The 15,648-nt window shown below is 54.7% G+C and overlaps 2 protein-coding genes across 7 annotated transcripts; one reads left to right on the forward strand and one right to left on the reverse strand.

Annotated features, from left to right (window-relative positions):
• The first annotated feature begins 1,565 nt into the window (after nt 1-1,565).
• Nucleotides 1,566-12,149, forward strand: FCHSD1 (FCH and double SH3 domains 1). Of its 4 annotated transcripts, none has more exons than XM_032336358.1 (20): nt 1,566-1,675; nt 1,892-1,989; nt 2,586-2,631; nt 3,022-3,089; nt 3,420-3,576; nt 3,663-3,799; nt 3,895-3,958; nt 4,766-4,894; nt 5,378-5,500; nt 5,671-5,766; nt 6,088-6,213; nt 6,615-6,719; nt 6,909-7,070; nt 7,938-8,066; nt 8,152-8,235; nt 8,412-8,529; nt 8,646-8,866; nt 9,643-9,730; nt 10,761-10,816; nt 10,945-12,149. In XM_032336358.1, the coding sequence occupies exons 1-20, from the start codon at nt 1,655-1,657 to the stop codon at nt 11,008-11,010; spliced, it is 2,094 nt and encodes a 697-aa protein (XP_032192249.1). In that variant the 5' UTR covers nt 1,566-1,654; the 3' UTR covers nt 11,011-12,149. The 4 variants fall into 4 exon arrangements, with proteins under 4 accessions (XP_032192249.1, XP_032192251.1, XP_032192252.1 ...); XM_032336360.1 differs by having other exon boundaries at nt 3,441-3,576; XM_032336361.1 differs by lacking the exons at nt 10,761-10,816; nt 10,945-12,149 and adding an exon at nt 10,681-10,760.
• Nucleotides 11,463-15,645, reverse strand: RELL2 (RELT like 2). 3 transcript variants are annotated; one of them, XM_032336365.1, is made up of 9 exons: nt 14,833-15,645; nt 14,514-14,649; nt 14,169-14,415; nt 13,709-13,774; nt 13,536-13,602; nt 12,909-13,094; nt 12,262-12,637; nt 12,101-12,134; nt 11,463-11,864 (listed from the first exon to the last, which is right to left on the reverse strand). In XM_032336365.1, exons 1-8 carry the CDS (start codon nt 14,925-14,927, stop codon nt 12,102-12,104), a joined length of 1,206 nt encoding a protein of 401 aa, XP_032192256.1. In that variant the 5' UTR covers nt 14,928-15,645; the 3' UTR covers nt 11,463-11,864; nt 12,101. The 3 variants fall into 3 exon arrangements, with proteins under 3 accessions (XP_032192256.1, XP_032192257.1, XP_032192258.1); XM_032336366.1 differs by lacking the exon at nt 14,514-14,649; XM_032336367.1 differs by lacking the exon at nt 14,514-14,649 and having other exon boundaries at nt 14,169-14,388; nt 14,833-14,911.
• Between the last annotated feature and the right edge of the window lie 3 nt (nt 15,646-15,648).

The following is a 15,648-nucleotide window of genomic DNA, read 5'->3' on the forward strand; positions in this document are numbered from 1 at the left end:
GTCTTGCTTTTATGGAGCTCCCACTCTAGCGGGGGAACAGAAAATACACAAATTAATGCAGTGTTGTGAAGAAATCAAATCAAAGCGATGTGCCTGTGGTGATGGCCTTTAGGCTGGGAAGATGGGGAAGGCTGCTGTGAAGAGTTAAAGAAGCCAGACATGTGAAGTACTGAGAGAAGGAGCACTCCAGAAGAAGAGGGAAAGTGTCAGGCATGAAGGCTCTGCAGTGGGAAGAAGCTTGGCCTGTTGGGGAAACAGAAAGGAGGCTGGAGTGGCTGAAGCACAGTGAGTGGGGAGACAGAGAAGAGTATGGGCTAAAGGGGGAAAGACCGGCAGGGGCCCAATAATGCACAGCCTTATAGGCCATGCTAGGGTGTTTGGATTTTATTCTGAAGCAATTGAGTAGTTTGAAGGGAGAGAGTGATGGGATCTTATTTCCTTTTTTAAAAAAAATCAATCACTCTGGCTGTTTTGTGAGCAGTGGATTATTGAGGTGGTGGTGGTGGGGGGGGATGAGAGACCAGATATTAGACAGGCGGCTGATACTGGGGCTTGGACTAGGTTGGTGGTTTTGGAAATTGAAGAAAGGTGATTAATAAGAGATCTTTCAGAAATAGAACCTACAGGACTTGCTGATGGAAGGAATGTGGGATAGGAGAAAGGGCACAATGACTCTGGGTTTCAGACTTTCCCAACCAGATGAAGAGAGGTACCATTTAGTGTTTTGTCTGGGGAAGATAACTGGAGAAGGATCAGGTAGAAAGAGCGGATTTAAAAATTTGAGGTACTTGTTAGATCTACAAGTTGGAGGTGTCAATGGGCTGTTGGAAACGTGAATCCGGGGTTTGGGGCCACAGATAACTGCTTTTCCAAGTCGGGGTGTGGGCCAGGGATAGGTGAGGGGAATGGAGAAAGGGTGTGGGGATCCTCAGAAAGTAGGGATTGCGCTGGTAGAACCTGGGGCAGAGAGCCCGAAAGGCAGACCCTAATGGTGACAGGGCTTCCTGGGGCGCCAGGCCTTACACCCATCTCCCTAATTACATCCATTCACTGGTATCATTTAGTTTCCACTGGCCCCTGACATGCCTTTCTTCCTCTGGGACTGGCTTCCTCCTGGCTCCGGGCAGTCTTCTCATCAACACTCACTGGCTTTTCCAGTTCTGTGGGAATTTGGGAAAGGTCGGAGAGCAGCCCTGTTTCCCTTGTCAGAAGCATCTTTGCTCAGGCATCCAATGACAAATTGGTCACAAATTGAGTTCCTCCTCTTCAGGCGTCACCCTTCGCACCTGAGGGAGGACATGAGGACCAGAGATCTGCATATGTAAATGAGTGATTCGTAGTAATTACGGGCTGAGTCAGTGGCTCCACTAGAAATAGAACCCAGGCGTCTTGACTCAGAAACTTGGGGTTCCCCTACCGCGCAGCGGACGCCGCGTCCACTCTGCGGTCCCGACCCTTTCCGAGGCCGCCGCAGCACCAACAGAAGTTTCTTTGGTTTCTCCGCGGCACCTTCGCGCTTCGCAGCCCTGCGCGTAGCCGGACCAGGCGTGGGCGGGACGGGGGCGGAGCTGGGCCAGGTCCGGGGCGGGGCTTTGGCGTGGGCGGGGCTTCCTCGAGTTCCGGAGTCGAGTCGCTTCCCTTGGCCGGAGCGGAGATGCAGCCGCCGCCCCGAAAAGTGAGCTTGGCCTGGGAATGGGGTCTCCTGGTGGGCTGGGGGAATGGTGGGAGTTGAGGGGGGCACCGGGCCCGCAGTGGGGGACCGGGGCCTAACCCTGAAGTAACCCAGGAAACACCCCAGTCCCTCCCCGGTCCCGCCCCCTCACCGCTCCCTGCGCGGAGTGTTTTTCGGGTCCCGGCGCCAGGGGTCTTCAACCTCTCGTTACCCCCGCAGGTGAAGCCGGCCCAGGAGGTGAAGCTTCGCTTCTTGGAGCAGCTGAACATCCTTCAGACCCGGCAGCAGAGGGAGGCGGATCTGCTGGAGGACATCAGGTAGCTTCTGATCCTTTCCACCATACCCCGACCTTTGCCGTTGCGCGCCCCTCCTCTCCTCGAACAGACCTCGGTCAGAGCTGGCCTGGGGAGGGGAAAGCAGGGGGTGAAGGGTTCTCCAAGATGCCCATTCCCGGCTCTCACTGTCGGCCTGGCTCTCCAGATACTGGTAGGGCTTATCCTTCCTCCTAACCCAACACACAGAAACACACAGGGACACTCTCTCAAACCCATTGACTCCACACCCCTCCCTCTGCCCCACAACCAAGCTTGGGCAGAATCTCCCCTCCCTCTTCCAGACCTGTTGGAAGGCTGGACTGTATCCAGGCCCCCATTCGTCCTCACCTCCAAGTCCAAAGATGGTTCTCCAGAGGTGGGGAGGATCCTGCTGAGGCTCTGAACAATGAGGTGAGGTTGTTCTGGGTTGCGGCTGCCTGAGGTGATCTCAAGGACTCTCTCTCCAGTCTCATTCCTTCCTGATGTACTCACACTTTAGGTCTGGCTCCCCTCTTCTTCCTGCCCAGGCTGAGGAGATGATTGAGGGTGGGAGAACAGGACCAAACAGTGACACCATCCTGCCCCTTTAATCTTCATAGGTCCTACAGCAAGCAGAGGGCAGCCATTGAACGAGAATATGGACAGGTATGGGACTCCTTTTCCTGGACTTTCTCTTTTGTTGTGGCCTCCTTTGCACATGGCATTCTTTTTCTGTACATACTCCTCTTCTGGCCCACAGCAATGGCCTTGAGTTAGGCAGACTGGTGTCAGATCTCTCATGCTACTTGTTGGCCGTGTGACCTTGGACAAGGTGCTTAGCCTTTCTTGGCCTCAATTTCTTTCTCTGTAGAATGAAATAATAATTATAACTTTATATAGGATTGTTGTAAGGATGAAATAGGTAAATCACTTAGCAAAGTGAGTGGCACATAATATGCATCTGATGAATAACGTTTATTATACCTGGATTTTATGTTCTCCCAGTTGTTAAGAGTCTTTGAAAGGTAACTGAGTCTGTGATGACTTTCCCACCAGGCACTTCAGAAACTGGCAGGGCCATTCCTGAAGAGAGAAGGGCACCGGAGTGGAGAGATGGACAGCAGGTGCGTCCCATGGATGGGGGTAGTTCAGGGGGCCTAGAAGGGGTGAGGAGCCCAACCCCTTTTTTTTGGGAATAAAGGGCCAGTGAGGGGAGAGGGCATGTGAGCTGCAGGTAGAGCTGACACAGCAGCCTGAGAGGAGCTGACCCAGCAAGGACACTGTGGGTGCAGGCGGAGGGCATGAGTGATCCTTGTGGCTGAGCTAATGTGCTGATCGATTGATAGGCTCCCAGACAAGGGGGAAGGGAAAGCACTGTGTCTCCTATGGTGTTGGGTTTGGTGGTGGCGGGGAGTGTCTCATGAAGCTTTGGAGTGCTCTCCTCCTCAACACAGACCTTCTCTGGGGAGAGGCAGGATGGTGTTTGGTGCCTGGCGCTGCCTGCTGGATGCCACCGTGGCTGGGGGCCAAGCCCGGCTCCAGGCGTCTGACCGATACCGTGACCTGGCAGGGGGCACAGGGCGGAGTGCCAAGGAGCAGGTGCTCAGGAAGGTATGGCTCAGTGGATGGGATGAAGGAAGAGCTGGCTTGGGGTAGAAAGTGGTCTGGGTCAGGACTCTGTGTGTACACACCCTTAGGGAGCAGAGAACCTCCAGAGGGCGCAAGCAGAGGTGCTGCAGTCAGTCCGGGAGCTGAGCCGAAGTCGGAAGCTGTATGGGCAGCGGGAACGTGTGTGGGCCTTGGCACAGGAGAAGGCGGCTGATGTCCAGGCTAGGTGGGGTCATGGGGAGTTGGGAAGCCTGACTGGGAGATGGGAGCCAAGGCACCACAGCTGAGCCTAACCTTGACTCCTCTCCCTTGCTTGCACAGACTGAACCGAAGTGACCACGGGCTCTTCCACACTCGGGCCAGTCTCCAGAAACTCAGCACCAAGGTTTGGGGGGACGTGGACATGAGTGGAGATGGGAAAGAGGTGGGCAGAGTAGTCTAGTGGTTTGGAACCCAAGGGCATAAATCTGAGAGACTGAGATGAATCCAGGCTTCCCTACATCCTCAGTGTGAGACCCTGGTTAACTTGATCTCTCGGAGTTTCATGTTCTTCATCTGTAATGTGGAAATAGTACATTTCTTTTTCATTCCTTTACCATGCATTTACTGAGGACTCTGTGCCTTCAGAGTCTGGTGAGGGGCAGATAGATAGTAAGTAAAGAAACAATCAGATTAAGTGAAAACAAAACAAGGTGCATGGTAAAGGGTTAATAGGGTGTAATTTAGAGAGAAAAGCTATCTGAACACATGGCCTGAATGGCAAGAAGCAGCCAGCCATGCAAAGATCTAGGGGAAGAACATTCCAGGGAGAGGAAACGGTGGCTCTGAGGAAGCAGAGGCTCTGAGGTGGGAATAGCTTTGTGGGCTTTGAGAAATAGAAAGAAGGTCAGTGTGGCTGGAGCACTCTGAGCAGGGGGACAGGCACTCTGAAAACAGGTCAGAGAGATTGCAGGGGCCAGCTCTTGTTGCACCTGGCAAGCCACAGTAAGGAGCAGTGGGATTTTATTTTAAATGGACATAGATGCCACTAGAGCATTTCAAGCTGGAGTTGTTGAGTGTGCAATATGTTTAGTGTAGCACCAGGTGCACAGTCAGCACTCAATAATATGAGAATCCATGCTGGATCTGGGTTGGCCTTGGAAGGACCCCACGGGTCCAGGGCTTCCTGTTGACACCTGTTTTCTCCTCCTAGCTCTCTGCCCAGTCAGCCCAGTACTCCCAGCAGCTGAGAGCAGCCCGCAATGAGTACCTGCTCAACTTGGTGGCCACCAATGCCCACCTTGACCACTACTACCAGGAGGAGTTGCCAGCCCTGCTCAAGGCCAGTCCCAACCCAGATAGTCCTGCCTCTTGGCACAAGGGGTGAGGGGGTGTTGTGTGGGAGAGCCTCTCCTTGCTTCCTACCACCGTCAGGCTAGGTGGTGCTAAGGTCCCAGCCTGCTTTGAGTGGCTAGAAGTTACATCCTTTAGTTCTGGTTTGGGTTTGTCTTCTAGCTGGCTACATGACATTTTGCAGAACACTTAGCCTCTCTGAACACCTAGTTGCCTCATTAGGGACAATTTTTGTTCTGCCTACTTTATAAAACTAATGGGGCTCAGGCGAGAGAATGGATATGAAAATGCTTTTTAGACTGTTAAGGTCTATGCATACATGAGGGTCTATTATTAGAAGCAGTAAAATGTCTCATTTCTTCCCTCTTTCCAATTCCTCATGCCCATCACCCATCTGAACCTGGGCAGAGAGCTTGCTTTGCAATAGATGCTGGGGGAAGGGTGGGGGTCACGATCTTGGGGTTCTCTCCAGGCCCTGGTCAGTGAGCTGTTGGAACACTTGAGGGACCCCTTGACCTTGCTAAGCCGCACTGAGCTGGAAGCTGCAGAGATGGCCCTGGAGCATGCCCGCCGTGGAGGGCAGGCAACCTCCCAGGTGAGGGCCGTGCCCTATACGAGCTTCTCAGGGATCTCCTTCACCCTGCTCTTCAATACAGACCACCCACTGTGTATCTGTCCCTTTGATTTTCACCTGTCCTTTTTCCAAGAGGGGCTGGGGATAGGCTCACTCTGTGAGTGACTAGTTTGACCTTTTCTAACCCCCAGGTAAGCTGGGAGGAAGATCTGAAGCTCTTTCTTCAGGAACCTGGAGTATTTTCCCCCACACCACCTCAAGAGTTTCAGCCTGCAGGGACTGATCAGGTGAGACTTCTCTCTTCATTGGAAGCCAACCACCTGTAAAGGGGACTGTGGTTTAGGCCTACTCCCTCATCACCCTTGTCCTGATTAGTGACTGTTAAACTGTGGAGAAGGGGTTTCAGGACTCTAGTTCCTCTTCCTTTTTCCTCTTTCCCATTTTGGGGACTCTCTGTGTGTCTCTGTCCACAGGAATGCACACCTGTGCCCTCACCTCTTTGTCCCGGTCGCTGGAGAAGGTTAGGACAGGGAGAAGGAAACAAGAAGGGACTGTAGAGAAGCAACATCAGTTCCTCCTCTCAGCATCTGTGTACACTCTTCACATAGGTTTGCACCCTGGAGCTGGAGGGGGATGCAGGAGGCATGGCGGGGGACCGTAGCCTGGAGAAAGAGGTTCAGCGCTGGACGAGCCGAGCTGCCCGAGACTACAAGATCCAGAACCATGGGCATCGGGTGAGGTGGGGGGGTGCAGGTGTGGGTGGGTGGGAAGCGCTGAGAGATGAGGACTCCGGAGTCAGTGGGGGATGTCATAGGGCTGCATGCAGGAGAGGAAGGAAAGGGATTTTAGCGCAATAGTGTGGCACAGTGGTTAAGAGCCCAGTTTTCAGAGCTATACCCACCTAGGTTCGAATCCTGCTTGCTTGTTTTCTCATTATGAAACCCTGAGTAAGGGAGTGACTTAACCTCTCTGGACTTCAGTTTCCTTATTGTGAAGTGACGGCTAATAACAGTCCCCACTGCATGAGGATGATTAAATGACATAATACATGCAAAGCAAGTAGCAAAGTGCCAGTACAAAGTAAGTTGTCTGCATAGTGTTTCCACCCACCCCTGTTCTCTGCTTTTCCAACCAGGTGCTGCAGCGGCTGGAGCAGAGGCGACAGCAGGCCCCAGGGCGGGAGGCGCCAGGTCTAGAACAGCGGCTGCAGGAAGTGAGGGAGAGCATCCGGCGGGCACAGGTGAGCCATAGCCCTGTTCCTGGGACCCCTGAGATCCCACCTGCTCACACAACACCTTCCTCCTGTCCAGCTACGTGGTGGGGAGCAGGGAGGTGGGAGGTAGAAAGTGGACATGTTTGGGATGGCTCCACTCACCGCCCAAAGGCAGGCCCATCCATGACCTTGGTTGATCTCTCTTCCCCATGCCAGGTGAGCCAGGTGAAGGGGGCTGCCCGGCTGGCCCTGCTCCAAGGAGCTGGCCTGGATGTGCAGCGCTGGCTGAAGCCAGCCATGACCCAGGCACAGGATGAGGTAGAGCAGGAGCGACGGCTCAGTGAGGCCCGGCTATCCCAGAGGGACCTCTCTCCCACGGTGAGTACCTTTGCTCCCTACCCCTCTACACCCGGGAGGGTAAAGGGTAGATCTCCCCAGAGGAGGGCAGACCCGATAAAATGGGCATCCCAATAGTACTGAAGTCAAAGAGGTTGTTATGAGGCTGGAATGAAGAACGTATACTTTTTTGCATAGTTTGTAGCACGGAGTGCTCTCAGTGAAATTTTATCGTGACTATAGGATAGCAGTTATGAACTAAGGTTCTGAGTATGGACTCTAAGTGGTTTACGCGCCAGCCACTCCACTTACTACTAGCTGTGTGGTCTTGGAAAGTGACTTAACATTTCTGAGCCTCAGTTTTCTTACAAGTAAAATGAAGTAGGTGGCTCAGTCAGTTAAGGGTCTGAGTCTTGATTTCAGCTTAGGTCATGATCTTAGGGTTGTGAGATTAAGCCCTGCATCAGGCTCCATGCTCAGTATGGAGTCGGCTTTCCTCTCTCCTTCTCCCCCTGCTCTGCCCCCCGCCGCCGTGCATGTGCACATGCATGTGTGTACCCTTTCTCTCAATTAAATAAAATCTTTTTAAAACAGTTGAAAAGTAGGTAAAACGAGATGATATAGTTATGCAAAATATCAGCGGGTTATTGTGAAGTTGCGATGAGGTGCTATATATAAGATGTTAAGTGTTGTTCCTGGCCCATGGTAGGCACTCAGTACTGGAATTCTGCAATTGTTGTTTGTGTTACCCTGCTCTGTGGTGATTTTGCTTGTGATACATGGTGGACAGATGGGTACTACCTTGGGTAGTGATCTATTGGTGTTTTTTAAGGGTAGAATGGAGGAGTGGGGATTAAAATGGGTACTTGAGAGTGGGCCCCCCAGTGATGTCTGTTCTCTGTCCCCCAGGCTGAGGATGCTGAGCTCTCTGACTTTGAGGAATGTGAGGAGACAGGGGAGCTCTTTGAGGAGCCTGCCCCTGTAGCCTTGGCCACCAGGCCCCTCCCCTGCCCAGCACATGTGGTGTTCAGCTATCAGGTATCAGGTGGGCATGGGGTTGAGGACCTCAGAGAAGAGGGGATGGGAGACAGCCATGTCCTGAATTCTTCCTTGTGGGGCCCAGGCAGGGCATGAGGATGAGCTGACCATCACAGAGGGCGAGTGGCTGGAGGTCATAGAAGAGGGAGATGCTGATGAATGGGTCAAGGTGGGTATGGACCATAGGTTCTGACCTTGGCGGTGGGAGGGGGGTGTGGCAGTGGGAAGAACTTCTCTGTGGCTTGCAAAGACCCAGCCAGACAAAGCTAGAAGCCTGAGGAGGAGGGCTAGGGCCATGGGCTGCTGAGTCAAGTCTGCTCTCTGTTCACATTGCTGCGTGAATAGGCTCGAAACCAGCACGGGGAGGTAGGCTTTGTCCCTGAGCGGTATCTCAACTTCCCGGACCTCTCCTTCCCTGAGAGTGGCCACGACAGTGACAATCCCTCAGGGGTAGAGCCCACAGGTAAGAATGGGAAATTCTGGGTCAGGGGACCTTGAGTCGTGGTGGCCCTGAGGTGTCATGACCCAGGGAACTACTCCCCATCAACTCCCCTCACCACCTCTCCTGGGCTTCTGCAGCCTTCCTGGCCCGTGCCCTATACAGCTACACAGGACAGAGTGCGGAGGAGCTGAGCTTTCCAGAGGGGGCGCTTATCCGCCTGCTGCCCCGGGCCCAGGATGGAGTGGATGATGGCTTCTGGAGAGGAGAATTCGGGGGCCATGTGGGGGTTTTCCCCTCCCTGTTAGTGGAGGAGCTGCTTGGCCCCCCAGAACCCCCTGAACTCTCAGACCCTGAACAGGTGAGGCTTCCTTCTCCCTGGGTCCCCAGGCTTCTCTGAGTTGTGCCTCCCACTCCAATTAGGCCCCATATTCATCTTAATGCCCCCTTCCTTCTCCTGGTTTACTTTGTACATTGGCTTGGACCTCCCAATCTCCTTTGGCTGGGCAGAGAAGAGGGAAACTTAGGCAGTTTTCTCTAAGAGTTTGGTGGTCCTACTTTAGCGCTAGATCTGAGTTTAGATTCATACTGCATTGCCTTGGGCAGTGATATAAGCTTGGTGCTTACTTGTCATCTGGGAAAACTGGGGTAATAATACCTACTTCAGCAGCCCAACCCTCGTGTCTAGAGATATGGAGGTAAAGCCCTTAGCACAGTGACCCAGAGGAGGTCGTTTAATATATGGTACCTACTCTTACAGCAGGAAGAGCCTAGGAGAGGGAGTCAGGAGAGCTGGGTTCTAGTTGGGACTCTCCAACTAACAGGCTCCATGCTTTTCAATAGATGGCTTAACCTGAGTCTCATCTCTACAAGAAATCATAAAACAAAACTCCCTACTTCATGGGATGATGTAAGGAATTAATTAGTGAGCATATGTGAAGTGCTAACAGAATGTCTGGGACATACTACCTATTGGCTATGGAAGTGTGTATCAGCTAAAGCCCCCAGGTGTGTAGAAGCATTTCACCGCTGTCCAAATCAAGGAGGATGGGACAGGAATTGTAGATGAGATGAGAGGAAAAGGTGATGAAACCTTCCTGTGTGCCAGGAATAACCCGGTGTGCCCCTCGTTCCCAGATGCTGCCATCCCCTTCTCCTCCTAGCTTCTCACCTCCTGTGCCCACCTCTGCCTTGGAGGGAGCCCCTGCATCTGCGCTGCCTGTGGGTGAGTAGAGGGCACTGGGGGCCCTGGGAGGGAAAGAGACAGGCAGGAGGAGAAAGGTTGCCCTTGGCTTCTCTGCCTGCCCTCAGGAACCTCCTCCATCAGGCTCACAGAATCAGGATGGTGAGAAGAGCTTGGGCTTTGGAGGGGAGGCAAGTGCATCGTTGAGACTTTGCATATGACTTCCCAATGTGTGGTTTGGGGCGGAATATTTAACCTGCCTGGGCCTTTACAGGGTGAGGAGAAAGGTCCCTACTTCACTGAGTTGTTGTGAGGGTTAGGAGGATGGGCCTAGGGGTGCCTGGGTGGCTCGGTCGTTAAGCGTCTGCCTTCTGCTCAGGTCATGATCCCAGAGTCCTGAGATCAAGCCCCGCATCAGGCTACCTGCTGAGCCTGCGTCTCCCTCTCCCACTCCCCCTGCTTATGTTCCCTCTTTAGCTATCTCTTTGTCAAATAAATAAATAAAATCTTAAAAAAAAAAGGATGGGCCTAGCATTGTGCCTGGCACATAGTATGCATGCCTGCAGTAGCTGTTTCCTCATGAAGGTTATTTTACAAATCAGCCAGCTTTTCCCACTATGCATCCTCTGCCTTTAATGTTCTTGAATCCTGCAAACACTTTGGTTTGTGTCATCATTTTCCTTCTTGGAATGCCCACCTTTTCTAAAACCTTCTCGTACTTCTACTTTCTTCACAGAGCCTCCCTCCCTGTGACCATTTTCTGTATCTCCTGCTCCAGCCCCTATAGTTCACTTTGAATGATTTAGCACAATCATTCATTGTGTTTGTTGGTTTTTCACTACTGGGTTCCTGACAGCCACTGGGAATGGGGGTGCTGTGAATCCCATCGCCCCCTCTCAGCAGGTGCCAAGTAAGTGCTGAGGATGGATAGATCAATGGATCTTGTGGCTCTAAGACTAGGGACTATTCGTTAATTCATCAAATATTTACAGAGTTCCACTGTTCTAAGTGCTGGAGATGCAGCGATGAACAAAACAAAGCCTGAAGACTGACTTGTGGCTCTTGTTTGCAGACCAAGATCTGGACTGCCCTGGACCCCTGGACATGATGGTACCTCGACTCAGGCCGGTACGGGTTCCTCCCTTGGAGGAGATTATGTCATTCCAACATGTCCTGTTTTGTCTGCGGGGCTGAGGGAATGGACAGGGATGTCCCCAGGGGAGGGTTCTGGAGCTCTGATTCTGTGTTCTCTACAGATGCGTCCACCACCTCCCCCACCAGCTAAAGCCCCAGATCCTGGCCACCCAGATTCTCTCACCTGAAGCCAGGGGGATTGCTGTCCCCCAGTGATGCTGCTGTCCCTATACCCAAGATGTCAGAGAACACCCCCTCTATGATCTGGAGTAATAACACAGCCAAAAGCTGGAGTTTCCCCCATTTCCACTCTTACCTCCAGGGGTAGAAACTTTCCCTCTCCCCATTTCCAGAGCTGGAACTCACTCCTCTCCCCCCATCACACTTCTGCTATCTCTAAGGCTGGAACTATCCCTCTATCTTCTGCCACCACCCCATCTCTAGGGTGGTAAAATGGATTGTGAAATCTCTGGGGCTGGAACCCATCTTCCAAAGTCTTGAGTGGCTCCAGCCCATCTGTGTCTCCACCCTGACTCTGTGACGCAGTCCACTGGGTCTGTGACCCATGGCCACTGGGGTTGGGGGCTGGGACAGGAGCAGGCCTGTCAAAAGGAGCTGGAGCCAGTATGCAACACAGCTGTAATGGTCTGAGCGGATTTATTGACAGTGAATAAAGGGCACTAAGCCCAAGCCAGGGCCTGGACCTCTTTTGCCAAGAGGGCAGGGGGCCTAAGGTGCTATTGCTTTAGGGGCCCACCAAGGGCAGGGGCCTGCTCCCAGCTGCCACGCTCTAGCAAATGGAGCGAGGTAATGGGGAAGGGGTCAGGCAGCCTGTTGGCAGGCAGGGGATGTGAAAGAGACTGAGGGATGGGGTTGAGACTTCTCCCGAGGTCCCCCAGCCTGAGGCCATGCAACTCCAGATGGAAGTAGAGCTGGTTCCTCAGGTGGGGGGCAGTGCTGTCCAGTGGGGAGGAGGGCCTTCATGCCCACCCACCCCCTGGCCCTGCCAGCTGGTAGTCCATCAGCACACTGAAGAAGGAGGCTTGGAGGAGAGGAAGGGTAACAGTGTTGCTTTCTATTTAGGATGTGTCTCAGCTTTTCCCCTGGGGGCTGCAGGACCTTCCCTGTCTGCTGGAGCACATGCCCGCTCCCCACCACTAAACCAAAGAATTTGTAGCAAAGGCCATCCTGGGGAGTACAGTGAGCTAATGGGCTTAGGTGGTGTAAGTAGGGGGTGGGAAGATGAGATTATCTGATTTGGGGCCCAGGCAGACTCACCTCACACACCCCCTGCTCCCCGTGGTGGGGACACCTGTGAGAGAGAAGTGGTCAATAATGGGAGAACAGGATGTGGGTCCAATCAGTGCTACCTCCCCCTGCCCCCAGGGTAGGAGGCAGTAAGAGCTGAGCCCACCATAGCCATGCCCATGCCTTCATACCTGGTGATCTGAGGTGTCCAGTTTGCTTGACTGTCCAATTGCCTCTCGACTGGCCAGTCCTGGGCTTGAGCCCTTCTCTCCAGCCCCAGGAATGGGCTCTGTGGAGGCTCTAGGGTTCCCCTCAAGTGCACAAGGGACTAGGCTGCCATCCCTGAGTCCTCCATTCTGCACTGGGGGACTGGCAAGGCCCGGGGGCTGTGGCCTTTCAGGGGGCACACTCTCAATGGCAGGTGTCCCTGCCCTGGGCTGCCCTCCCCCAGACCCCTGACTACCCCCTGTGTCCTGCCCTCCACCAGACCCCCAGCTCCTGTCCGTGGGAGAGCCATCACGATGCTCATGTAGCCCATAGCGCTTCTCAATGTGTGTCACCCGGAACCTGGGAAGGGAGGGAACACTGGGGCTTAAGACCACAACTCAGAGACTGCTAGGCTTCCCCCCAACCAGGGACATCTGGGTTTCATGGTCACTTCCCTCTGGCCTGGGGGGAGGGGGGAGACTTACCCAGATTATGGGGCATATGTACAGCCTGACTTCTGCTGTAGCTCACTGTCTAGGAGAACAGAGCTGGGGCCCACCTTTGGAGTCAGGTGCCTGGTCACTGGGGCTCCCACCTCAAACTCCCTTTCTCTGGGGCTTTCTGTCCCCACCTGCCCACAGAGAACACGGTGGTCTCTCCAGGCCGGGGGCGGCTCTTTCCTTCCTTGGAGCGTCCCTGACGAACAAGTGGGGGCCTCTTGTTGCGGCTGCAGTGGATACAAGGGGCTGCAGAGCCCAGATGCACTGTGTGATGATGGGAAGGGGCTCCATCTTGCAGGCTGGAGGTGGCATCCACGCTGGACGATAGGGAAGAAGGGAGCACAAGTGACACTACCATTTCCTTTCCTTTTCCATTTGTGTCTGTTCTTTCAGCTTCTTAAACCCCCAGATGCCTCGCTTTCCCCAGGCCCCAGCACTCTTGTATTTATCTAATAAACACAATATTCAGATTTTAGTCATCATGTGTTCTCTTTCCCAGGGTTGTTTGCTAAAAAGAGGGCAATGTTTAACCCAAAGGAATGGCACAAGGGATAAATGTCAGGCTTGATGATATCCAGATGGGAAGTATGGTTTGAAGGACTCAGATTTCTAGAAAACTTCTTTCTTCTTATAGGCTAGCCAGCTTTGCCTCCCTCCCGGCCCCCCAGACATGCGAGGACATTGGGAAAGGATTGTGCTGGAGGAGAGGGTACTCTCCAAGGCAAGCTAAGTCATGCTGGCCCTTGTTTCCAGCTCACCTGGACAGCTGCACTGTCCCTTCTCCTTCACTGTCCCCCAGCATCTCCTTCAAGGCCTCAGCATTGGCTGAGGGGAGAAGGAAAAGAGGGAGTCAGTGGAGGTGGAGGTCAGGGCAAGAGAAAGTTGAGCAGGGGTCAGGGGCGGGGAGAGTAAATGGCCAGCCTACACCCACCTTCATTTTGGATGATGCAGCGAACAATCCTCTCTACGGTGTCCTCATTCATGTCATCGTCTTCAGCTGAAGGATGAGAGGTTGGCAAGGAAGCAGGAAGTGAGTCAGCTTTGGGTGGACATTACCTGGTGGCTTCTGTGGCTTACTGCTCAAGACCTATCCCTTTGTCTATTTGCCATCATGCTGGATGTTAGCATTTGGGGGCCAGGGCAGAAAAGATGGGAAAGTCAGTGGGAGTCCAAGACTATCAACAGTGGGCCCTTCCCACCCATGCTGCCTTTCCTAGGCTTGCTTTCAGGGTGGTGTCATCCCAGTTGCTGACTCAAGAAAGCATCATTAAGCCTCCTTAAGGCTTGATCAGGATTTGGCCTGGGTGTCTCGATCAGGAAGTCAGAAAGAGGTATGGGGTGAAGGAAATGGGAGGAAGGTGACTGAGCCGGGTTCTAGGCTCCTCACTCACGGGGCTGGAGCTGGGCATCGTCGGGCTCCGAGCCCCTCGACGTGCGGCAGCGGTAGCCCTTCTTCTTGAGCACGTGGCAGATCATGAAGCCTACGAGGCCCATGAGGAAGAAGACCAGCACAAGCAGGAAGAGCATGTATAGCCCATGTTGGGGCGGCTCCAGGTCAGGCTGTGGTTCCGACATGAGGCCCTGGGGGGCGAGCGCGGGCCAGGGCGCCTCCTGGGGGTAGGGGGCTGCAGCTAGGGACTGGGGGAGGGATAGGAATTCGGTCCTCAGGACCCGAAACCGACGAGCCTCTGAGGTCCGGCCCCACCCCCGCTACCCAACCAAGGAGCTGTCCGTGCCAGGGGTGCTGGTCCGGGGCAGGGGTGCCAGACGGTGGCTGCGCAAGCCCTCTTCCACGACCCTGATCCTGCTTCCCCGACGCCCAGAGCGTTCCCCTTTCCAGCTTGTCCTGAGCTTCCGTCCCTCCCAAGGACACTGCAGAGCGAGATGGGACGGAATTCTCAGGCGGCCGGCGCAAGAATCGCGCCTGAGTCAGCGTCCGCACCTCCTCCGCGTGGGCCTGAGCCAGGCCTTTGCAACCCCCTCCCCTGCCTGTATTCCCGCACAACGCCACCCCTTTCGTTTCCTCCCATCCTGACCACTTGGCCCACTCGGTACCGGTGGCTTGATTCTGGCTCCGGCTCCGGCTCGGGTTCCGGCTCCAGGGACGTCCTAGTCCGGCTTAGGGCCCCCGACGCCCTCCCGGCGCTCATCCCTTGCTTCCTCCCCCTCCCCCCCTCGCCGCCTCACCGGCTCCGGGCTCTGGCTGCAGATACCGGTGCCGCGGCAGGCGGGGGGAGGGAAGGATGAAGAGGGATGCGGGCTGGTTGGGAGCGGCGGCTGGCTCCGGACAACTCCGTCTGTGGGAAGGGGAAGGAAATGGGGATTGGGGGGGGGCGCCGCCGCAGCCGCCCTAGGTTCCCAAATGCCTTCTCCAGTCGCCAGCCCGGGACCAGGGGGCGGAGCGCAGGTGTGCGGGGCGGAGAGAGAGAGCCTTGCGTGCTTGTGAGCGCAAGTGTGGGGCGCGCGTGACTGCGCCGCCCCCCTCCGCCCCCCCCGGGGGGAGTGTGCGGCGCCGAGTCAGAGTTCAGGTGGGGAGGACAGGCAGTCAGAACAAAGTGCTCTCCACTGTTCTATCCCGCATGCTTGGCTCATCTCCTGCCCTCAGATGCCTCGATCTGGTGGATAGCCAGGAATCTTCCCAGCGGACCACGGGAAGCTGGCTTTCTGCACCGGAGAGGGACGGAGTGGCGGTTCTCCGGAGTCTCCTAGACTGGTGACAATGGCCTGCGCCCCGTTTGGGGCAGCTGGCTGGACGAGATGTCTCGGATTCCCGAGGATCTGACCCCTGCCCCGGAGGAGATGACCCTCGCATCCTAGAACCGATGCTACCGGTCCTCTGCAGAGCGCAGATGCTAACGCTCCGGAACCTAG

This window comes from Mustela erminea, chromosome 3, assembly GCF_009829155.1.
Source record: "Mustela erminea isolate mMusErm1 chromosome 3, mMusErm1.Pri, whole genome shotgun sequence".
NCBI classification, from domain to species: Eukaryota; Metazoa; Chordata; class Mammalia; order Carnivora; family Mustelidae; genus Mustela; species Mustela erminea.